The sequence below is a fragment of the Sorex araneus genome, chromosome 1 (assembly GCF_027595985.1).
Source record: "Sorex araneus isolate mSorAra2 chromosome 1, mSorAra2.pri, whole genome shotgun sequence".
Classification (NCBI taxonomy): domain Eukaryota; kingdom Metazoa; phylum Chordata; class Mammalia; order Eulipotyphla; family Soricidae; genus Sorex; species Sorex araneus.
The window spans coordinates 270,364,436-270,387,661 of NC_073302.1; the positions used below are offsets into that span (position 1 = coordinate 270,364,436).

At 40.9% G+C, this 23,226-nt stretch overlaps 1 protein-coding gene across 3 annotated transcripts in view; it reads right to left on the reverse strand.

Annotated features, from left to right (window-relative positions):
* Nucleotides 1-1,014: 1,014 nt before the first annotated feature.
* Nucleotides 1,015-23,226, reverse strand: part of TBC1D4 (TBC1 domain family member 4) — a 208,104-nt gene continuing 185,892 nt past the window's right edge. For all 3 annotated transcript variants that reach the window (XM_055123679.1, XM_055123678.1, XM_055123680.1), the window contains 5 exons: nt 19,754-19,998; nt 15,345-15,504; nt 12,181-12,350; nt 6,907-7,083; nt 1,015-3,648 (listed from right to left, as the gene is read on the reverse strand). In XM_055123679.1, the coding sequence (XP_054979654.1) occupies nt 3,415-3,648; nt 6,907-7,083; nt 12,181-12,350; nt 15,345-15,504; nt 19,754-19,998 (986 nt within the window). In that variant the 3' untranslated portion in view covers nt 1,015-3,414. The remainder of the gene's footprint in view (nt 3,649-6,906; nt 7,084-12,180; nt 12,351-15,344; nt 15,505-19,753; nt 19,999-23,226) is intronic.

The following is a 23,226-nucleotide window of genomic DNA, read 5'->3' on the forward strand; positions in this document are numbered from 1 at the left end:
GATAATGTTCTATTTTTGGATTACAAACATATTTGAGATTATTTTGAAGACTGGAACTTTATGTAAATATACCCAGTTCATAGCTATCAGTAAATTCTCTGAAGCCTTATCTATTTGGAATATTATCCAATTAAAACATTTTATTATCCTTTATCTTTCTTGCTATTCATAAAGGAGTTCTAGAAAATAAGAAGGGTAACTGGGCTAAAGAGATTGCACAGTGGGTAGAGCACCTGCTTTACATGTAGCCAACCCTGGTTTAATACCTGGCACCACCCAGGGCCCCCTGAGCACTGCCAGCAGTGATCCCTGAGTACAGAGCAAGGCGTAAGACCTGAGCACAATCAGTGTGATCCCCCCAAAAATGACAGATAACAAATCTGCCAGTACAGGTTCCTTTTGATTTTTACAGTCACCGACAAAAACTTCCATTGAGAAAGACATTGAAAACTGGCAACTAAAAACGAACATGTCATGAAAGTTTCTTAAAATTAAAGTAGGTTGCTCTCTCTTATTCTATTATAAATAAGTACTAATGAATTGATTTTAGTTTTTTGCTTTGAGGTTACATATAAGCAGTGCTCATAAGATGCTCCCAGATTAGTGCTCTAGGGTTACTTCCCAGTGGGGCTTGGGGTAACATGCAGTGCCAGAGATCAAACCAGAGGGATGGAGCGATAGCACAGCGGGTAGGGCATTTGCCTTGCACGAGGCCGACCAGGGTTTGATTCCCAGCATCCCATATGGTCTTCCAAGCACCACCAGTAGTAAGTCCTGAGTGCATGAGCCAGGAGTAACCCCTGTGCAATGCCGGGTGTGATCCAAAAAGAAAAAAACAAAAGATCACACTAGGTCCCCACCATGGAAAACACGTGTCCCAGTCCTTTCAGCCATCTCTTGACCCCACTGAATATATGTTGAGTAGCAATGTTCCAAATCATGTAGATTTCCTAAAGGACTCCAGCCAAGTGTTTCTTTTCTTATTACAAATAAAACTCCAACCATGAACACAAGGAAACTGTAGCGATGTTTTTATTGGAAATGAGCTAAACATTACGTGAATCAGATGAAGATGCAACAACTTCCACAACATTTAAATATCAAATGAAAGACTTTATCCAAGTCACTTAATCCCTTTAACACCAAAATACAACCCTTAATGTCGACTCTGACCATTCAGAATAAAACAGATTCTAAACCAAACAGCAAAAAAAGCAAAGATTCTCTCCCCAACTTGAAGAGTCCATGACAAACACACAAGTTAATTTTTTACCACGTGATAGTAACGAGATGACATTTGTCATATTACTGTAGAAAACTACTTCTCCAAACAGAGAAATCTTTCGGAATTCCAAGCAATAAATAATCAGTTGCTTGTCCTAGATGAATGGGGTATCTAGAATCAGCGTTTTTTCTAGAATGTAAGAATTATACTAATTTTACTAATAAGACTTTATTTTAAGGAACTTCCTGGACAGCATGCTGATTTGTAACGAGTCATTTCATTTATACTGAGCAATGATACCTAGCGGGTTACAGATCCTTATGGTCTACTCACTGAGGTTTCTTGAAACCTTTAGAGCTTTTCCTTTCTGTTATGATAATTTTAGTTTGTGTGTAACAGAACCCTTTGAAGAAAATTTTTCTAGGTTATCCAATTATTCCAGGTAATCCATTTGTGATAATATTAATACTGCGAAAAGCAGTAAAGATAAATATTGTATGAAAAGGCAAAAATGTGGCACCAACCTTCAGAGGCACAATGATAGAACCATTTCTGCAATAGAGAATTGCTGTGTACTTTGAATATCACTTTCCTTCCATACACCCAGCAGCATATGTGAAGGTCCCGTCTGTGACCTGAGAACATCAGAGTCCAAATGAAGAATTGGACAGGGGTCAGAGGATCTTGCTCTTCTCTTCCCATGGATTGCAACAATTTGCTCTCAAATATTTCACAGTTCTCCCAACTTCTCACTTCCAAGGAGAAGATGCTCAAGAGCTTATTTATTAGATTCTCTCAATGGAAGGAGAAGGAAAGAAGGAAGAATGGAAAGGAAATAAGAAGGAAAGGAGAGAGAGAAAGAGAAAGAGATAAAGAGAGAGAAAGAAGGAAGGAAGGAAGGAAGGAAGGAAGGAAGGAAGGAAGGAAGGAAGGAAGGAAGGAAGGAAGGAAGGAAGGAAGGAAGGAAGGAAGGGGAAGGAAGGGAAAGAAAGAAAGAAAGAAAGAAAGAAAGAAAGAAAGAAAGAAAGAAAGAAAGAAAGAAAGAAAGAAAGAAAGAAAGAAAGAAAGAAAGAAAGAAAGAAAGAAAGAAAGAAAGGAAGGAAGGAAGAAAGGAAGGAAGAAAGGAAGGAAGGAAGGATATTCAACACTGCCTATCAGCTTCAGAAAACCAATCATCATTTTCTTGCCCCAAATCATAATTTCCCTAGTCATAATGTCCTTATCCTTCATTTAAGGTAGAGCACTAAAGCAAGAACTCCTCATTTTGGAGGGAGAAACAGGAAGTGCTTCTCCCTAACTATGGCACCAAGTAAAGAGAAGTTCATTCACAATTGTGGGACTAATTTAAATAGAAAGTGAGAGAGATGATCTGGACCATTTAGATCCTAAATTAAAAACTGGAGGCCTGTAATTTTAGTTTGAGTAACAGTATGAGACTAATTTGCAAGGAAATTAGCAACATTCCCTTTCTCCTTGAGCAGGGTGGATAATCTGTCTCAACGTCTAGCTTTTTCCTTACACATGTCTAAAATAATGTCTCACTAGACTCAGAATGCACGTAGATGCCACAGGCTGGTTGGCACGAAGCGGGTAGAGAAGGAAGGCCCCCTCGACCCTTTGAAAATCTCAAAGGAGCATGACTGGCAATTAGCTGTTTCTGGCTTTCACATACATGCCCATCACGTTACCTCAGAGTGTCTGCCTCTCCACCACTGAGTGAAACACGCTGTTCTTTGGAGAAAAGAAAAAATACATTCGTATTCTTCAAGTATAAGATGCTCTAGCCTTGTTTCACTACAAAGACAAAATGACTTTACATGTGACCAGAGGGAACTTCCCTTTGAACTCCCCTTGGATGTCAGTCATGAAGTTTCGCTTAAAAAAAACAACAACCTCTAAATATACATGTACTCTTATGATCTGAAAGCACAAATTCTTTGCGTCCAAAGAATTTTATAAATATGCACATAGTCACTCATGGCCACCACCACAAAAACCAGTCCTGGTGTATGCAATGGCTTACGACTGGCTGCTCCAATGACAGCAACGTCTGTGGGCTAGGACGGTGCTTGGCACCAGACATCGGTGGTTCCACAGCCTCTCGGGTCCAGTTCAAGCCAGCAGCCTGCAGACTCTTCCCTCTGTAGCCTTCTGAAGGCCTTTTTTTTGCAGGAACGGCACTTATTGGTTTATGGCTTGTTTCCGCTTTTGGCTTTGTTGTTAGGGGGACAGTTGAGGTCTCTTAGCAGGGATTCGCAATGGGCCAGAGCATCTGCGGGCAGCAGCTTCCGAATCTGCTCCACTGTCTTCTGATAAGCCATTTTCTCTTGCTCCAAGGTCCGGATTAAAGACTTCATTTTGGTCTCTCTGGTCAACAGATTTTCCAGGTTGGATTCCAGGGTCTGGATTTTGGCATGTGCTATCTGTGTGGGGTGAGAAAACAAATTCCTCCCAATCAAAAACGTGAAGAGTCTGGTTCTTTGTTCCAGCATGTGTCAAACCTTCTGCATTTCATGAATGAATGAAGCTAATGAATCAAATGGTCTGAAATCCTCCCTGAAGTATTTTGCTTATTTCTTCATAAATCCAACTGTGGTAACTAACAAAGAACATCTGATTTCTTGAAATCTGGCTAAAAATGCAGGTTTCGGTCATTATTCAATAGCAGTGGGTATTGGATAGCATTGGTTTGCCCTTGCTCCTCTCACAAGGGAATTAGGTTTATTGAGTTACTCCCACCACAGTGCCTCCGAGGCACACCCAATTCCATCAAGCACTAATAATCCTATATTGTTTTTCTCTTTCCTTTATCTCTTTCGCATGGCTTAGAAATATCCTATTTGTATAGACACAGGAAGACAGTTGATACTATGCTTTTGTAACACGGGAGCTCACGACTCTAAACAATATTTACTCCTGCGTATCCATCACATTTACCTGACTTCAGCCTCAGTTACCCTTACTTCCTAACATGCCCAAAAGGAGGGTCCCAATGAGGGGCTTGGATGGACCCAGTGCAAGCCATAAGCTACCCTGGCATCAAAAAGGAGCAAGTTAAGCGCTGAAAGAAATATTGTATTTAATTATTTCTTATTATAAGTTAAGAGCATAGTCATGGAACAAACTCTGTCATGACCCAAATATAACTGATGGGCCCTGCTGGGGTTAGGAAAGACTAACCTGGCCTGAGGACTGTGGTCTAGGATATATAGTGAGGTGTCCCCAGGAAGAGCCAACCTTTAAGCTTAATATATCTCTTACTGTGTTCATACAAAATGACTATAAATATTAGCAAGAAGTAAATTTAATATGTTTGCTTAAATGGATTACTAGCTTAGGAAAGGAGAAAGCAATACACCCTGAATGGAATCCCGCCCTTGAGTGGATCTGCTAGCATTCTACAATGCTGAACTCTCAGATAAGATTTTGTTCCCAATTCCCCTAAAGGAGGGGCTTCACATCTGTGTATTGTTATGATAATATTCAATGCCACCTATCTGTACTCCCACCCTTCATGATTTCTATATTACTACGTTGTAAGAGAGAAGAGGGGATGAAATAAATGGTCATTGATTACCAACCAGCCTTTGGCCCTATTCCTTACCGAACACACCAACGATTTGGTCTCACAGTGGGGATTCCTCTACCCACAGACCAAAAGGGGAAAAGTAGATTCCTGACACTGCATTCAGGGACTACAGAGATGTTTTGCCTTCTGATTAGAAAGGCTGGGCTTTATAATACTCACACCTGGAATCTTATCAGTTTGGTTTTTTTTTAATGGATGTAAGATATGCTCACATAATTTGGAAATCCAACGGTGATTACTGCATTGAACTGCTACTGGGAAAGTATGTAACCATTCATAAAAATTGGCATAATACAAAGTAACACAAATCCACCTTCTCTGATAGATTGATCATGGACAATATCCAAGTGTACCAGCTACTTATTTTTTCTTTATAAAAATCGAGAATGTTGATTTTTATTTTTTTGAGAAAGGAAAAGAATACATTTTCTACAGGCCAGAACAAATGTTAAAGGAAGTGAAATAAATTAGGGTTTCTATTCTTGGGGAACAATTATTCTTGAGATGCCCTATTCCTAAACTATTCATCTCTTAGCTAGTCTTGTGAGACTTGTCAGACCAACTTTCTGTGACATCACAAAGAAGTGGAGCTTTATGGGCTAGACAGACAATCAGCTGGTAGGGTGCTTGCCTTGCACATGGCCACCTGGGTTTAATCCCTGGCATCCCATATAGTCCCTGTGGGGCTGGAGCAATAGTACAGTGAGTAGGGTGTTTGCCTTGCATGCAGCTGACCCGGGTTCAATTCCCAGCATCCCATATAGTCTCCCAAGCACCACCAGGAGTAATTCCTGAATGCAAAGCCAGGAGTAACTGAGCATCAACAGATGTGACCCAAAAAGCAAAAAACAAAACAAACAAACAAACAAAAAAACCCACCCCATATGGTCCCTTGAGCCCCAACTGAGCAGAGAGGGGAGTTAAACTTAAGTACCACAAGGTACAGCAGAAAACAAAAACAAAAAAACCAACCTGGAGTTTTTAGTGATCTCTAATTTGGGACAGGTGCAGAGCTAGAAGACGAGTTAATGAGTATCAAGGAGCCAACACACCTTCCCAAAAGGTTTGCCACCCAATCCTCTTCTACTTGTCACTTAATGTTTGCCCCTCAAATCTGTATCCATGAAACATATCACACAAGTTCCCAGTGCAGACGGTGAGTCCATACTAAATTGTTTATTGCATTTGTTATGCATTTCTAAGTGAAGACAAGAGGTTTCATATTCTCATGGAACTGTGAACTCCTTGATGGCCAAGATTATGTGTGACATGTTTGTATTGATTCTCTTAAAACAAGTCTCCTTTCCTTCACGTTCCTGTGAGTTTTACTCTCGACAAGTCTCACTGACTCCAGTCAGATTTTTTTTTAATTTTATTATCAAGTCACTGCGAGATAGATCTTTTCACAGCTATTCATGATTAGTCTTCAGTCATACAGTGTTCTGATACCCATCCCAGATTCCTTTAAGTGATTTCTAGCCGTTCTTCTTACCTGTTTCCCCTCATTCTAATTGGTCCAAGTTTTCAGGTTTCTAGATTGGCCTTTCTACAGCATGGCCTGCAAACGATGAGCGATTTCCCTCTTCAAGTCTGGATCTTCTGCTTGACAGTGAAACTTACTATAATCCTGCTTCCATCATATTTATCTCACCGTCTCCTAACATAAATCTTAAATAGATGCCCAGCTAACTCTGTTACCCAGCCACATCCTTATTTATACTCACCTTCCACCCCTCTCAAATTTTTTTCTACCAATCCTTCATAATACGGTTCAAATCCCAAGTGCCCCAGCTTGTCAAAGTTCCCATATTCAATGTCACCTCCCTTGAACTTAACCACGTATATGCAACACCCAATAAATATTGAATTAGATTTTGCTTCTGATTACCATCTGATGACTGTGGAGGTGTATAATTTTTCTCCTGGGTGATATTTTCTTTGATGTGTGCATTTTGTTTACAGCCCTCGCAGCCCTTGGACATAGTGTGGTGACAGGCCCTGAGTCAGCTGTGGTCATTCCTGTATTCCAGTACAGCTCTAGTGGGCAGCAGAATACGGGCATTTAGGGGCGGTCGAACCTTTCTCTCTTTACCTGTAATTTTTCTAGCAGGTCCATGTTTTGTCTTTTCAGATGACTATTGGCCCTCTCCAGTTTCTCCAAAGGTTCGTTATCCTCACAGGCATAGGAAGATTCCTGAAGTTCATCTTGCAGCACGTGATATTCCACCTCATAGGCATGTAACTGTTTAGAAATATCCATCTCAAAAACCTGCAGTGAGAACAGCCTTGTGTTAGTCTGGCCTTCAGTTTATATTAGACTGAGAGAAAATTTCTCTATCTGGTGTATTTCCTATGAATTTCCAACTGCTTCTTAACAAGGAAAGGAAAAAAATAACAGGTGTGACTTGTCAACTGAAGAACAAATTGATGATGTCTTGTCTACACAACTGAAACAGTCTGGTGATGAGACCAGGACACGACAATAAGTTCATGTTCAAAGGTATTTTTGCAACTGACATATAGCCATCTACTGACTATCTCCTGAAATGGAATAAACTAAATAAAGATTGCTAAATATTATTATCTGGGCTAGAGAATCTTGGCTTATTAGCAAGCAAAAAACTGCATGGGATATCTATAATTTGGAGATCCAAAAACACTTCCAGTTATTTGTCAAAAGGACAGAAAGATTTTATATTAGATTCATTTATAAGTTGATCTATGTGCGCCTCTTAGGAATCACTCATTCTACCACTAAAAATCTTCCAAACTGCTTTCCTTGATTGCTCCATAGTTGGAAGCCTGCCTCATGAGCGGGCGAGAGGAGTGGGGGGGAAAGGTAGCTGGAATAGAGAAGGGATCACTAAGAAAATGATGGTTGGAGGAATCAGTTGGAATGGGAGATGTGTGCTGAAAGTAACAAAGGTCCAAACATGATGACCTCTCGGTATCTGTATTACAAACCATAATGCCCCAAGAGAGAATATGGGGAATACTGTCTGCCATGGAGGCAGTGAGAGGGTGGGAAAGGGGGGGTATACTGGGGACACTGGTGGTAGGGAATGTGCACTGGTGGAGGGATGGGTCATTGTGTGATTGATTATTATGTGATTGTTACTCAAACATGAAAGCTTATATCTCACAATGATTCAATAAAATAAAATAAATTTTTTTAAAAAACTAGCCTAAAAAGATGCCAAGGGAAAGAAAAAAAATCTGCCTTCCTTGAACTTTAAGGTTCTACTGGGGCTGACCCCACTCTCCATATTGTCATGAAATGAAAACAGGTAACCCCTAGTGCCTAAAGAAAAGGAAAGCCAAGCAGAAGAGACAGCACAGAGGGTAGTCGCTTGCCTTGCGCAGTCGACCTGAGTTTGATCCTCAGCATTCCCTATGGTCCCCAAGCACTGCCAGGAATGATCCCTGAGTTACAGAGCCAGAAGTAGTCCCCGAGCACCACTGGGTGTGGTCCAAAAATCTAAAAAGGTGGGTTTTTTTTTTTTTTTTAAATAAGGGTGAGAAAAGCAACTGCCCTTTAAGCTAGGCAGTTGAACACGAATTCTGTGGGGAGGAAAGAAAGCCAAAGTCTAACTGTTTTACCCTCTTATTATCTAGGATACTCAAATGCTAGAAACTAAATGGAAGAATCAGACAATCTGTTCAGTCAAAGAAGCAGCACTTCCTTCCTGTTCAAAGCACATATACAGAATTGACTATGAAGTAACCATTATAAATGATGATATAGATCTCGATTTATGGGCACGGGGAAATGACCACTACTACAGCATCAGAAAAAATCTGATAATGTGGCAGGATGTATAGTATGACTTCACTTATAGAAAACTGCACACATATGTAATTTGTGAACGAGGCGATCTGTAGGAAGCAGAAGGTTGAAATGTTTTAAGTGTCAAGGTACAGACTTGTTTTCCAATTACTTTTCTATTCATCTATGTACTTCTTGTCAGTGTTTGCTATTTTTTTCTTCCTTTTTCTGATTTTAAGCCACACCCAGTGATGCTCAGGAACTAATTCCAGCTTCATGCTTAGGCTGTGCTCCGAGAGTCACACAGTGCGGGGGACTGAACGCTGGGTTCTGGCATCCTGGCACGCAAAACAAGAGCAGCGACCTAAGACCTACCTCCCTAGACAATGTTTGCATTTTTTCAGGTATAGTTTTTGTTTGGGGGGAAAACCCCCAGCTGAACTCAGGGCTTGTTCCTGACTCTATGCTCAGTTGATCACTCCTGGCAATGCTTAGGGGACCACATGATGCAGTGGTCTATATAGTTTTATATAGAAAATAATCTATCTTCTGATCATTCTATTTGCCCATTCTTAAAGTTTTGTTGGGATCATCTATTTAAACTTTTTATGGGCCAAAGGAGCAGATTGGGATTGGGAGTGAAACTGGAGAGATTGGTGGAGGGAAGGTCACACTAGTGGTGTCAGAACACTATATGCTTGACTCAAGTGTATCACAAACAACTTTGTAAATCAAAATGTTTTTCATAAAAATCAGTCAAAAATAATAATATGTGGTTCTTGTTAGAGTGTGAATTAACACTATGCAATTCTTCAATCGAATCAGTTGCATTCGCTACCAAAAACATTACATAAAAAGCTGAAGCATGGTCTGGAGTGATAGCACAGTGGGTAGGGCGTTTGCCTTGCACGAGGCTGAGCCGGGTTCGATTCCCAGCATCCCATATGGTCCCCCGAGCACTGCCAGGAGTAATTCCTGAATGTATGAGCCAAGAGTAACCCCTGTGCATCACCGGGTGTGACACAAAAAGAAAAAAAAGAAAAAGCAGAAGGATGATGAAGATGAGGATGATGGTGGTAATTATTTCTACTTTTCAGGGAAGGTTGTTGAAACTCAGCAAGATTACAAGTTGCCCAGCACGAGTCATGCGGTTTTAGGACAGAAAAGCAGAGTAAGATCTCACAGTTCTGGAACCCGGACTCTCAGTAGAGCGATAGGGTGTTTGCATTAGCCCCCTCTGGGTCGAATCCCTGGTACCTCAGACAGTCCATTGAGCCTGTCAGGACTGATCCCTGAGCACTACTGGGTGTAGCCCCCAAACAAAAAACAAACAGAAAAAGATCTCAAATTCCTTTCTCTTGTTCCAACCTCTGCCTTTTATCTGCTCTCCTCTAAGTCATGGTAAACGTTATCAACATGCATCCAGTATGCCTTATCTACAAATCTGGTCTTAATCAGAAGAACATCAACCTTTGACTATCTCATAGATGCTCCTGTCTGCGAGGACAGCTGTGGCATGCAAATGACCCTCCATTGGCTTCTGACCCACTCTCTGCCTTTGTCATCCTGTTGTATCCTGGGAGGCGGACTCTGTGGTCTGCGCTCCACTGCCTTCCACTTCCTTGCTAGCGCCTGCATGGGGATGGCAAATGGGAAAGGGCCGGTATATTGGTTGCCTGTTCCCTTCCAGCCTGGCTTCACCAAGAACACAGCAACCTCCATACACTCTCCAGGTCTGCTGCTCTGGCTCTTACTGGGTCTGGTAACACTGGTTAGATACTGCTTTGACCACCTTGGCTCCAAAGGACGAAGTAGCTCCCTTCTACCAGTTTCTGGGCACCTGTGTATCATGTTATGCTTTACTAATTACTAGCTCTGCCACCCTCTGATGAATCAGTACCTTCCTTTGCCTTTTAGAGGTAGACACCGTTTCCTTCAAGGAACCCTAACTGGGGTATCATCTCCTCCTTTTAGCCTTACAAAAGCTCTTTCACCCTACTGGCTCACTTTGGAGATAAAAATATTGTGACATAGAAACACCATGGATGTTTCTCAGTAAATTCAGAACTGAGCTCCCCGATGACCCAGAAATTCAACTTTGGGGCATCTCTCCCCAGAACAGTAAAACATTCACTCAAAAGGATGTATGCACCATTATTTATTGCAATACTAAGTGTAATAGGTAAGATTTGGAATCAATCTAGATGTCCAATGACAGAAAAGTGAATCGTGAAGATGTTGTATAAATACACAATGGAATACTACACAGCTGTAAGGAATGCAATCTGTGGCAACATGGATAGAGCTGGAAGATAGCATGTTAAATGAAGTAAGACAGATTAAGGATAAACACAGGATGATACCACTTATATGTAGCATTTAGACTGACTTGATGAGGAAATGCAATAGTTTAAAGGGGGGATGACCAGATCACCTTTGATCCTTCGAGTATAGGGAAGAGAAGAAAGGAAATAGAATGGAAGGGAGGGAGAAAAGGGACAGATGAGAAAGAACATGAGACTGGGATCAAGGAGATTTAGATATACCAGTGATGTTAAGGAATGAGCGACTTAAATAGCCAAACCATACGGTTAACAACACTGAAATCAGGTATGGGAGAGAATCTGGGAAAATTAGTGGAGGGAAGCTGACATTGGTGGTGGGATCGGTGCTGGAACACTGTTTGTCTAAAACTCGACTGTGATCGGGGCTGGAGCAATAGCACAGCGGGCAGGGCTTTTGCTTTGCACGCGGCCGACCAGGGTTTGATTCCCAGCATCCCATATGGTCCCCTGAGCACTGCCAGGAGTAATTCCTGAGTGCATGAGCCAATAATAACTCCTGTGCATCGTCAGGTGTGACCCAAAAAGAAAAAAAAAAACTCGACTGTGGATTACTTTGTAAATCAGGGTATTTAAAAATTTTTAAATATTTTTAAAACAAATATATGTGTATATTATGTAGCATATATATACACACATATATATAAAACAATGATGGGTCTCATTCCTCTGACCCTGAAGAGCTTCTAATGCGGCACCATTGGGAAGGATGAGTAAAGAGGCTGCTAAAATCTCAGGGCTAGGATGAACGAAGATATTACTGGACCCGCTCAAGCAAATCGATGATCAATGGGATGACAGTGATACAGTGATACAGTGATGATATATATATATGAACACTGTTAGAGGTGCGAGCAGAACAATAATCAAAAGACAGAAAATATAAAAACAACACTGATTCTAATGATGATGCTCTTTGCCCCGCCTACTCTGTGAATCTATTAAGGCAAAATTGATAGTTATAAAAATACTCATGTTATTCTCAGGTGCTCTGAATTCTTAATTCTATCTTCCAGATTACAGTTGATCTACACAAAAAGAACTTCTGACTCATTCTGTAGCACTGAATCACCTTTCCTATGCAAAGTCACAAGACAGTGTTCTAAGAGAGACATTTCTCAGTCCGTTTATTGCTGGATAAAATAAATCTGAGCAAACATTCTAATGCTGAAAATAATTCTCGTGAAGTAAAACACAACATATAAATAGCAGAGAAACTGCAGTATAGTCTGATATATTATTACCCTTTAAATCATACCTGGGTGATAATTTTTTCCATCTCTGATGTATTCATATCAGGTAGCGTGTTCTTAAGGAACTCAACGATGTTTTCAAAGCTTTCACATTCCATTATCAGTGTTTCTTGGCTGCTCAGTAGGCTGAGTGCCACCTTAAATATAACTTCTGTTCCCTGGAGAAAGATAATATCTAAAAAAAAAGAGAACACGATTGTCATGATCAAATTATACATACACTATTGTAAAATATTTGAATTCTGCTTTGCTTTTGACTTTATTCAGTGCAGTGAAACAGAGAATGTTTTGCAAAGAAAACTTGTCTCAAATTCCTTAGATTAAAAAATTTGATATGGGGCTGGAGTGATAGCAGAGCGGGTATGGCGTTTGCCTTGCACATGGCCGACCCGGGTTCAATTCCCAGCATCCCATATGGTCCCCTGAGCACCGTCATAAGTGACCCCTGAGCATCGCCGGGTGTGACTCAGAAAGCAAAAAAAAAAAAAATTTGATATGATAAAACAAGTGTTTGATTAATATCCTAGGAATATCATATAAAAGCGGGATAAAAAAAAAGAAAGACAAGTCACATATAAATCTGTTTGTCTATATACGTGTTATTGTTTTTAGTGATAAATTTAAGAGACTGAGGAAGAAAACTGCAACATCAATGAACTCATGTTTAGATTCTTCTCTTCACAACAGAAATACAGAAACAAATCAACATAACCAACTGGCACCATTTAAAATCATTACCTTAAAGAAAAAAGCGAATGAGGTAACTAATGTCATTAAACCTATACTGGAGCAGGAAATAAACAAAACCTTTAGCAATCCAAAATCAACATAGCACTGAAATCAAAAGGAAAAAGAAAAGAGAGAAGTTACTCTTAACTCTGAACCCTGAGCCTAACAAATTCAAGGAGACACTAAATTTACCAAATGACCAAATCCTTTTGCGTGAAAGTCATATTCAATCTGTCAAAGGAGGGATGAGGTGGAGGTAGAAGAAGAGGAGAGGGAGGAAGAAGAGGGAGAAGAGGGAGAAGAGGAGGAGGAGGAGGAGGTGAAGAAGAAAAAAAGAACAACAACTACCACTACTACTATTACTACTACTGCTGCTACTACTACTACTACTTAAACATGGTCTTCTTTTTGCTCATGCATTTTTCCTTTAAATGAAAGTCTCTATTTACCAAATTCAAAGCAAAGCATCTTATCTTTAAAACAAATAACTGGGGCCAGAGCAATAGGAGAGTGGGTAGGGCGTCTGCCTTGCACGCAGCTGACCAGAGTTTGATTCCCACCATCTCATACAGCCCCAAACACCACCCTGAGCACCGCCAGGAGTAATTACTGAGTGCAGAGCCAGGAGTAACCCCTGAGCATTGCTAGGTGTGACCCCAAACAAACAAACAAGCCAAACAAAATATATAAAACTGAAATCTGCCCAAACATTTTTTTCATTATTGATAATAATCTCTAATTTCACAATATTCTATCCCTATTTTAAATCTTGGGAATGACCCACAGTTGTCCCAATACTCACACCATATGACAAAAAAGTTCTTGATTTGTAGTTCCTAAAAACTAGAGTCATTAGTACCAATGACTCTGGCTCTGACAGACATAAAAATGGACCTTTGAGACATACATTGAGGTCCCAATGGCATCAAGGGAACGAACCTCTCATGCATAGTTTCTGTTTTATATTTTGGTCATGGGATTATACAAACCCTATTAAAGCTTTGTGAATAGATGCAAGCAAGTGCCACCAAGGGAACACAAACCATGTTAGAGTCTTATTCCTAGTCCCTAACACTGGCTGGAGCGATAGCACAGTGGTTGGGCGTTCGCCTTTCATGAGGCTGACCCGAGTTCGATTCCTCCGCCCCTCTCGGAGAGCCCGGCAAGCTACGGAGAGTATCGAGCCCGCGCGGCAGAGCCTGTCAAGCTACCCGTGCGTATTGGATATGCCAAAAACAGTAACAATAAGTCTCTCAATGAGAGACGTTACTGGTGCCCGCTCAAACACTGTGCGGGAACAACGACAGAAACTCCATCCCAGGCTCGGAGACGTTCTTACTCCTGGTGCTCAGCTCCCGGTTGCTCCCTAAGTCTCCAGGCATAGAGACCAGCACTGCCCCGCAAGTGGCAGGAAAGGTCAGTGACTAAAGCAACAGAGTAGCAATCACTGTGTCCCTGTGAACAATAAAAAGCCGGACTAAGAAATGACATTAGGAGTCACATTGATACAGGTACTTCTACTGGCCCAGTGAATCATGTATTTAGAATCCAGAATGGACAGGACAATGGAAAAGAAATAAAAGAGAAGTAGGGAAAAATTCAGGGACTGAGAGATAGTTCAAAGCACTGAAGTTCATGTGTTGCAATCAGGAAATCCCTGTTTGCGATCCCCAGCACGGCATGGCTTCAGGCAAACACCACCGGGAACTCACAACCAGGGGTATCTCCCAAAGCACTGCTAGGCATGGTTTCAAAACAAAAACACAACAACAACAAAACCCTGAAAATTTTGTATGCAGAGTAAGTCCTTAGTTCAGATACAAAATAAAAAAAGGAGTGTCGTGTTGGAACATTGTATGCATGAAACCCTATCATTAACTGAAGTCAAAGTGCCTACATTCGTTTTTTTTAAATTAATTCAATTAAATGCTTTAAAAATGTACACAAAACAAAAAAGGATACTCTGATTTTTAGGTATCAATACAAACAGGGTTTTCACTGACGTTAACTCAAAGAACCCAATTCTTTCTCTCTTAAATTTTAATTCTATTTAAGACCAATGTCTTTTAAGTCATTCTCAGAATGGAAGCAGATGCATTTATTACATTCCACTCGCATTTGATGTTCTAAGTCACACATAATAAAACAATCAGAGCACCACATTGGTTAAAACTAAATGTCTTAGAGGGGCTGGAGCAACAGAACAGCACGTAAGGTGCTTGTCCTGCACATGGCTGATCCCGGTTCGATCCCCGGCATCCCATAAGGACCCTCTGAGCACAGCCAGGAGTGAGTCCCCAATGCAGGGCCAGGAGTTAGCCCTGAGCAACGCTGGGTGTGGCCCCAAAAACGGGGGGGGGGGGGGAGGGGGCGCGGGGAGGTATTATTTCTTTTCTTTAAATAAATAATATTGTTCGGTTTAATGACACACATCTCTTACCAAAAACTCTGGCCACGAATCCTAAGGAAAACTGAGAGGCAAACAATGTGAGGAACCAAGGCGCGGCATAAAGACTGGGGCTGATTTCATTTTCTTCAAGGTGATTGTAGAGGTCTCTGTGATAGTCATGCAGAAGCCTGGACAGCTGGTACATCTGAATCTAAAGTTCATTTGGAAAAGAAAAAGAAAGCATGCGTTTATCAGAGAGCAGGCAAGAGAGGCTCATTTTCATGTTATTATGCTAATATTTGACAATTTGCATGTGCAGTAGATAAAATAACATGATTTTATGATGATGATGTCAATGTGGATATGAAAGTTCAAATTCACTTAATTGAGGTCACAGGTGGGTCACGAAAGTCCTAAAGAGCAAGTTTCTTTATGTGTGTTTATAGAGATGGAAAAAGTGGTTTTTCTTGCATCAGAAGACACTGCATTAGCAAATAAATCGAAACTGTCTGGGCTAAGGAATTTTCCTCTAATTTCAGAACAAACTCAGAAGAACCATCTTTCTAGCAAACCTTAAAATATTCAATTCAAAAGCAAAATTTGTCTGTTTGCTGGACCTGGTCTTGGTTGGATGAGGGAGTCCAGTTTTAGACCTGCTAGATTTAAAAGACTCCAGAGCTGGGAGAGTTTGAGATGTGAGTTATAGAGCCCAGCACCACCAGAGTTTCTAATTCCCTGGACCCCAGAAGCTTAGCTTTTCTAAAGCAGACTACAGCAAAAGAGGGGGGGAGGGGGGAAGTGCACTTTTTATGTTTCTGGCACTAGGAAAAAATATTTCATTTGGCTACTGAGTTGATGACTAGTATTTGTGAACAAAGATCAAAGACAGCAGACAGCAACTTCTAAACTTTTTTTTTTTTGTCTTTTTGGGTCACACCCAGCGATGCACAGGGTTACTCCTGGCTCTGCACTCAGGAATTACTCCTGGCAGTGCTCAGGGGACCATATAGGATTCAGGGATTCAAATCCGAATCAGCCGCGTGCAAGGCAAATGCCCTACCTGCTGTGCTATCACTCCAGCCCTATAACTTCAAAACGTTTGTGTCTGTGATCATCCAAGTCAAGGAGTAAAGAACAAATTTGTGAACTGTACTTTCACTAAAATTTTTATTCACACCATGGGAGATTCAGTGTTGAACCATTGATCAATTATACCAGTTTATTGTTTTGATTTGACATACATACAGTATTTCAATAAAATCTAACAGAATCTTTTTTTTTTGTACTGGGGGTGAATTTTTTTTTTTTTTTTGTCCTGGGGAGTGGATTGGAGTGGCATGTCACTCAAATGGTGCTAGGAGTTCTGGGCTCCCTTCTGGCAATTCCCAGTCAACAGAGACAAAGATTCAATGCAAAGGCCTGAGGACACTGTGCCACTGGACTCTGGCACCAGAGACAGCCAGGTCACTGCAGCAATGCACGAGAGGTCTCCAGGGCTTCACCTGAAGACCATGTGGCACCAAGGATGGAACTGGGGTTCCATGCAAGGCAAGTGCCTTACGCTCTGTGCTATCTCTCATCTCAGAATTTCATTTATTAAAAGGAATCATTGAAGTCTGGCTCAGTCAGCTGTATAAAAGTATATTTAAATAATCATTAGATTACAAACTCAACAACTGTTTCCAGAACACAATAATAAATGTCACGTGACTTTTCCAGAAATAAAAAAAACACCTTCTAGTATTAAATATAAACATGGTTATTTGGGGGCTTTTATCTACTATATAACATTTATCTTTGGGAAATAGTGTTCCACACAAACTATAAAAGGGAAGCCTTTAAGAACCACGGGCGGTCAGAGCTAAGAAATAAGAAATAGGACTGCAGTGAAACAGGAAACCTTTAATAAAATAGAACAAAAACAAAAAAATAAGGTATTTGCCTCAGTGAGTCTTATAGAAAAAGATCAAGTATTTCCCTCAGGTAATTTACAAATTCAAAAGGAAATAGTTGCTTCTCTTCTAATTTAAAGTAGTATTTTGGTAACACAGAAACCCAACAAGTCTCATTAGCAAAATCAAAAGAAAGCAGCTCATCAAAGGTATTTTGTATTCAGCAGGGATGGTAATTCAGAAGTTAACATGAAGATTCTCAAAACAGGTGTTCAAGAATTTTACTTTCTCCCGGACCAGAGCGTTAGCACAGCGGGTAGGGTGTTTGCCTTGCATGCTGCCGACCAAGGTTTGATTTCTCTGTCCCTCTTGGAGTGCCCAGCAAGCTACTGAGAGTATGCTGCCTGCATGGTAGAGCCTGGCAAGCTACCTGTAGCGTATTCGATATGCCCAAAACAGTAATAAGTCTCACGATGGAGACATTACTGGTGCCTGCTCGAGCAAATCAATGAGCAAGGGATGACAGTGATACCATGATACAGTGATACAGTGATACTTTCTCCCAACATTTGAAACATTTCTTCCTTCAAGATATGTTTACCATCAATTTCTTTTTGGGAAAGGGCAAATAGAAAGACAATTATTCGATTTTCCTCCGAATGAAACTTCAATGACAAAACATCATTGGTCGAGAAGAAATCTTTCTTCATTTGATTGTATGTTATAGACAAAATGGCACAGCGTAGGATGTGCGAAGCAGAAACCATTTCCTAGAAACCAGTGGCATAATAAGTATTTGAAAAACAAAGGACCTTCAGTCTATCTGATGGTGGGTGAGGTGGTGGTGGAGGGAGAACAAAGTTCAAGAAGAACCATGGCATCTTGGAGCTGGAGCGATAGCACAGCGGGTAGGGCGTTTGTTTTCCAACCTGGGTTCGAATCCCAGCATCCCATATGTATGATCCCCTGAGCACCGCCAGGAGTAATTCCTGAGTGCAGAGCCAGGAGTTACCCCTGAGCATCGCCGGGTGTGATCCAAAAAGCATGGCCTCTTTAAGTAAAACAGCTATGATTCTTTTTCTCTGTCAAGCTGAGGAAACATAAATAAAGATGCCCTGGTATCTTCTCTCAAGTAACACTAAGACTTGGGGGAAAGAAACCAGAGTACCCACTGCCTTTCTACAGTTGCTTGCTTGTTCACTTCATGTATTGGATAGAATAATTTTACTGTGTATACATATCAAACACTTAAAGGTTTAGCAAAATCCAGGAGGAGAAAGACCGAGAATGATCTCATCCACGGATGGCATATAAAGAAGCTAGGGGCTGGACAGTATAAAATGAAAACAAGCCCTTAGACTCTAATAACTAGAATGAAGTCACCGAGAGTGACATGTGTGGGAGGGAAATGACACCTATGGAAAGTGGTGGAAGTATCTGGAACTTCAGTGGTTGATGTGACGTGGTAACTTTATACTCTAAAATTTGTGAACATTTCCATTTTTGTAGACCATTATTACCCCCCCCTTAAAAACATTTTGTAAAAGTCCACACTGAAACAGTGAACTAAAACTTCCCTGTACTGGGGCTGGAGCAACAGCACAGCGGGTAGGGCATTTGCCTTGCACGCGGCTGACCTGGGTTCGGTTCCCAGCATCCCATATGGTCCCCCCAGCACTGCCAGGAGTAAGTCCTGAGTGCATGAGCCAGGAGTAAGTGTCCATTACCAGGTGTGACCCAGAAAGCAAAAATAAAAGAATAAAATGTCCCTGCATTAATCCAAATTCCAAGATAAGGGGTCCAAACTTTCTTCAAGTTGAGGACTGCCATTAAGATTTCCATTAAGAGTCTCGGGCTGGGGCCGGTACTGGCTCCGGCTCTCGCTCCGCCGAGATTCGACCCGGGTGGACATGCGTTTGCACGGCCGCTTTGCTGCTGAACGACCAAGATCCAGAGCCAGCTAGATTACTTCTGAATCCAGCAAGTTCTCGCAGCCATGTCCCCAGACTGTGAACTAAGCTTTTGCTTTATGCTGCCCCAGGAAGGGAAATGATGAAATTTCCCACTTAAATCTCCATGTACTTAATTATTAAAACACAGAAATCCTAAACCGTGCGGCCGCTACCGCGGCTGCGTGACCTTATATCTCTTCATTCTCATTAGTGGAGAATGAATTATCAAATGTTTCCTTGTCAATAGGGCCATATTTTGGGGGGATAAACTCCAAGAAGAATAGTGAGTTCTCTGTTGAAACCCCAACAACAACAGTGAGTTTTGTATTGAAATATGGAATGTGATCAAGGTAAAGAGATAATGAAGTGAATTTTATCAGTTATGCAGGTGGGGGTGGGGGTGGGGGGTGGGGGGTGGGAGGTGTACTGGTTTTTTTTTTCCTGTTTTTTTTTGGTGGTGGAATATGGGCACTGATAAAAGGACAGGTGTTTAAGCATTGTATAACTGAGACATAAGCCTGAGAACTTTGTAACTTTCCACATGGTGATTCAATAAAATAAATTAAAAAAAAAAAAAAGATTTCCATTAAGCCTTTGGCTAGAACCGAGGTCTTACCTGGAGCGACATCATGTCGGGCCTGTACTGCTTGCGGAAGCCCAGGTCATACATGAGGAACTTGAGCATTTCGAAGGCTTGCTCCTCACTCATGTGCAGAAGCAGCACCCCTGCCACAAAGCTGATGCCCTGGCAGTAGCCCACTTCTTTGTCCAGCAGGGAGTATGCTTTTAAGAGATTGAAGAGGGACAGCTGCCCGGCCCCAAGCTGTGCCGAAAAGTAGGGGTGAGTTGGAAACGTCCTTCCTGCAGAGAAATAAGAGTGGGGGTTCTGGAATGCCCTGGAGTGTCCAACACCAGCGGGGCAAAAAAGTAATTCAGAGATTTTCTTCAGGGAGGGAAAAAAAAAACTCTTCTGCCCAACCAGGAAGACTTACTTTACTGCATATACTCAATGGGCTTCAAGGTCCCTTTCCAGCAAAGCCCAAATCCTACCTCTCCACATGTATGATGGCAGAACATAACCAGCACCACTTTCTAGGGAAAAAATCATGAAGGAAAGTGCATCCAGGGGGCTGGAGCAATAGCACAGTGGGTAGGGCGTTTGCCTTGCACGCGGCCGACCTGGGTTCGATTCCCAGCATCCCATATGGTTCCCCAAGCACCACCAGGAGTGATTCCAGAGTGTAGAGTCAGGAGTAACCCCTAAGCATCACCTGGTGTGACCCAAAAGGAAAAAAGAAAAGAAAAGAAGAGGAAAGAAAAGAAAAGAAAAGAAAAGAGAAAAAAAGAAAAGAAAAGAAAAGAAGAGGAAAGAAAAGGAAAGAGAAAAGAAAAGTGCAAAAAAAAAAAAAAAAAAAGAAAAGTGCATCCAGAAGAGATTCCAGAAGAATAAAACATAAAATGCATTCTGCCTAAAAAGTAAGGCAAATCCTAAAACCAGCTTCGAACTGAAGTCAGAATTCTCTAAAAGGTATCATACTATTTCAAAAGAAATCTTAGAGATGGTATCGTGAGTAAGGTGCTTGCCTTATAACATTGCAGATCCCTGGTTCAATTCCCAGGACTGCAAATGCTACTCTGAGCACAGAATCAGGAGTGATTCCTGAGCATAGAGCCAGAGTAAATCCTAATAGCCAGGTATGGTCCCAAAACAAAACAAAGCAAGTCAAAAAAGGAGGGGGAAAAAAAAAGTAAAAAAATCTTAAAAAAAAAAAAATCTTAGTATAAGACTTATTTGTTATTTTTTATAATATAAGCAGACTTATTTGTTATTTTTTGTAATATGACACATAATGGACTTTTGGGGGTTGTTTTGGTATATATATATATATATATATATATCAAGGATATATATATATACATATATATAGAGAGAGAGAGAAAGAGAGAGAGAGATAATATTAGTCAGGAATTTTTTGAGGGGGTCATATCCGGCGATGCACAGGTGACTCATGCACTCAGAAATTACTCCTGGTGGTGCTCGGGGGACCATATGGGATGCTGGGAATCGAACCTGGGTCAGCTGCGTGCAAAGCAAATGCCCTACCCACTGTAGTATCTCTACAGCCCCCAAGGAAATTTTTTTTAAAATGTTCTTTTTCTCTATTTTATATATAAATTAGTTCAAAATCATGTTGACCAAGGTTTCTTGTGTTTTTTTCTATCCACGATCCCTCTAAGAATAAAAAATTCTTATGCAACCCCAAGTATTAGAGATATAAAATAGCTATGCAAAATTAAGCATTTACTGATAATAAATCATAAAAAATATAACAACATTTTAAGCTTTTTCTCAGTCCTCACATTCAGTTATAATTCATGAAGCTAAACTGATGATTCAATTTAAAAAATTTAAAAAATAGAGTACACTCAAGTGTATCCTAAAAGACTCAGTATGTCTTTAAAGGACAAGCAAAAAAAAAAAAAAAGAGGTGACTCTGGTCTCATACTCATCTGTGAAGTTCACCTTCAGGTTTAAAATCTCCATAGACACAGTTAGTCCTGCATCACAAAAAAACTGGTTCTACTGCAACAAATCCATCCTTATCACTGCAGCTATATACGTGCGCATGGGACTTTGCTTGTGCCACAAAAATGAAGGTGCCATCTACTAGCATGTCCGTCAGAACTTGCAGGAATACCAGATTCGCAATGTTTTCTACCATATATGCTTAAAAGTAACTTTCCCTCTCACCCCAGAACTGGTAAGATTTGTTCTGCAGAGGAAGTTAGGGAAAGATCTGAGAACATAATAAGAACATACAAAGGAAACACAGATTACTGTTCATAGAGTCAAACACAGGTTACTATTCCTAAAGCAATTTTAAAATGATCAAAATTGTGTCTCAGAGCTCATTTGCTATAAACCCACTGTGTATCTAAAACATTAATTCTAGTTCCATATTTTTTCTAACTAGACTTTCTATGGTCAGAAAGAAATCTTTCCCCTCTTCATAGGACCTTAACAACTCCAGTTTATTAGGGCATATATATTAACTCTTTTTTGGGGGGGAGGGAGGAGGGTCACACGGCGATGCTCAAGGGTTACTCCTGGCTCTGCACTCGGGAATTACTCCTGGCAGTGGTCAGGGTACCATATGGGATGCTGGGAATCGAACGCCCTATCCGCTGTGCTATTGATCCAGCTCCCCAGATTAACTTTTAAGGCACCAACCCAGTTACTAGTCTTGCATCTATTTCTAGCCATATAACACAGATCTACAGAAATTCGTGTGAATTACCAAAGTCAATGTACCCATTTAAGAGAGAAGACTGAAACTTCGAACAGCAAAGCAATTTGCCTCAAATCTCAGTAACAAGAACTAAAGTTTTCCAGTTGTTTGTAAAATTATTTTTAATTAATTCTATTAGTTTCCCAAAAAATAACTCACTAAACTGGATCTTTCCCAATAAAAGCTATCATCGGAAACCTAGGTTTTAGCCAGTGATTTTCACATGCCTGAATATAACCACATCTATAAGATAATCCCATGTTTTCCCAAATGGCTCAAATAACAGATATGGCCATCTTCACTATATCAACTTTTAGGGATATGGATGAAATAATCAAATGGAAATGTCTAATCCTTAATCTACTAATCAACAAATTTTAAATAAGGCATGTTAGAGATGATGTATTTTTTGGTTTGGGGGTTCCTCCTGGCTCTGAGCTTGGGGGAACATATAGAGTGAGGGATGGAACCGGGGCCAGCCACCTGAAAGGCAAGCATAATGGTACCCTATACTGTCTTTCTGGCCCTGTTCCACTTTTTAATTTAATTTTATAGGGGTCATACTCAGGGGTGCTCAGGGGGCCAGCGACAATCCTGGCAGAGCTCAGCCTACGGTCACACCCAGCATCTAGACCAACGGTGCTGGCAGTCACCAGTCTCAGTCACAGTGGTGCTCAGAGAGTAACCAAGACTGCTTGGGCAGCATGGGGAGGAGGACAGACGTGGGGTACCACCCAGGAATTTGGGCCTTTTGCATGCAAGGAACATGCTCTACCAGGTGAGCCACTTATCTTTTAAA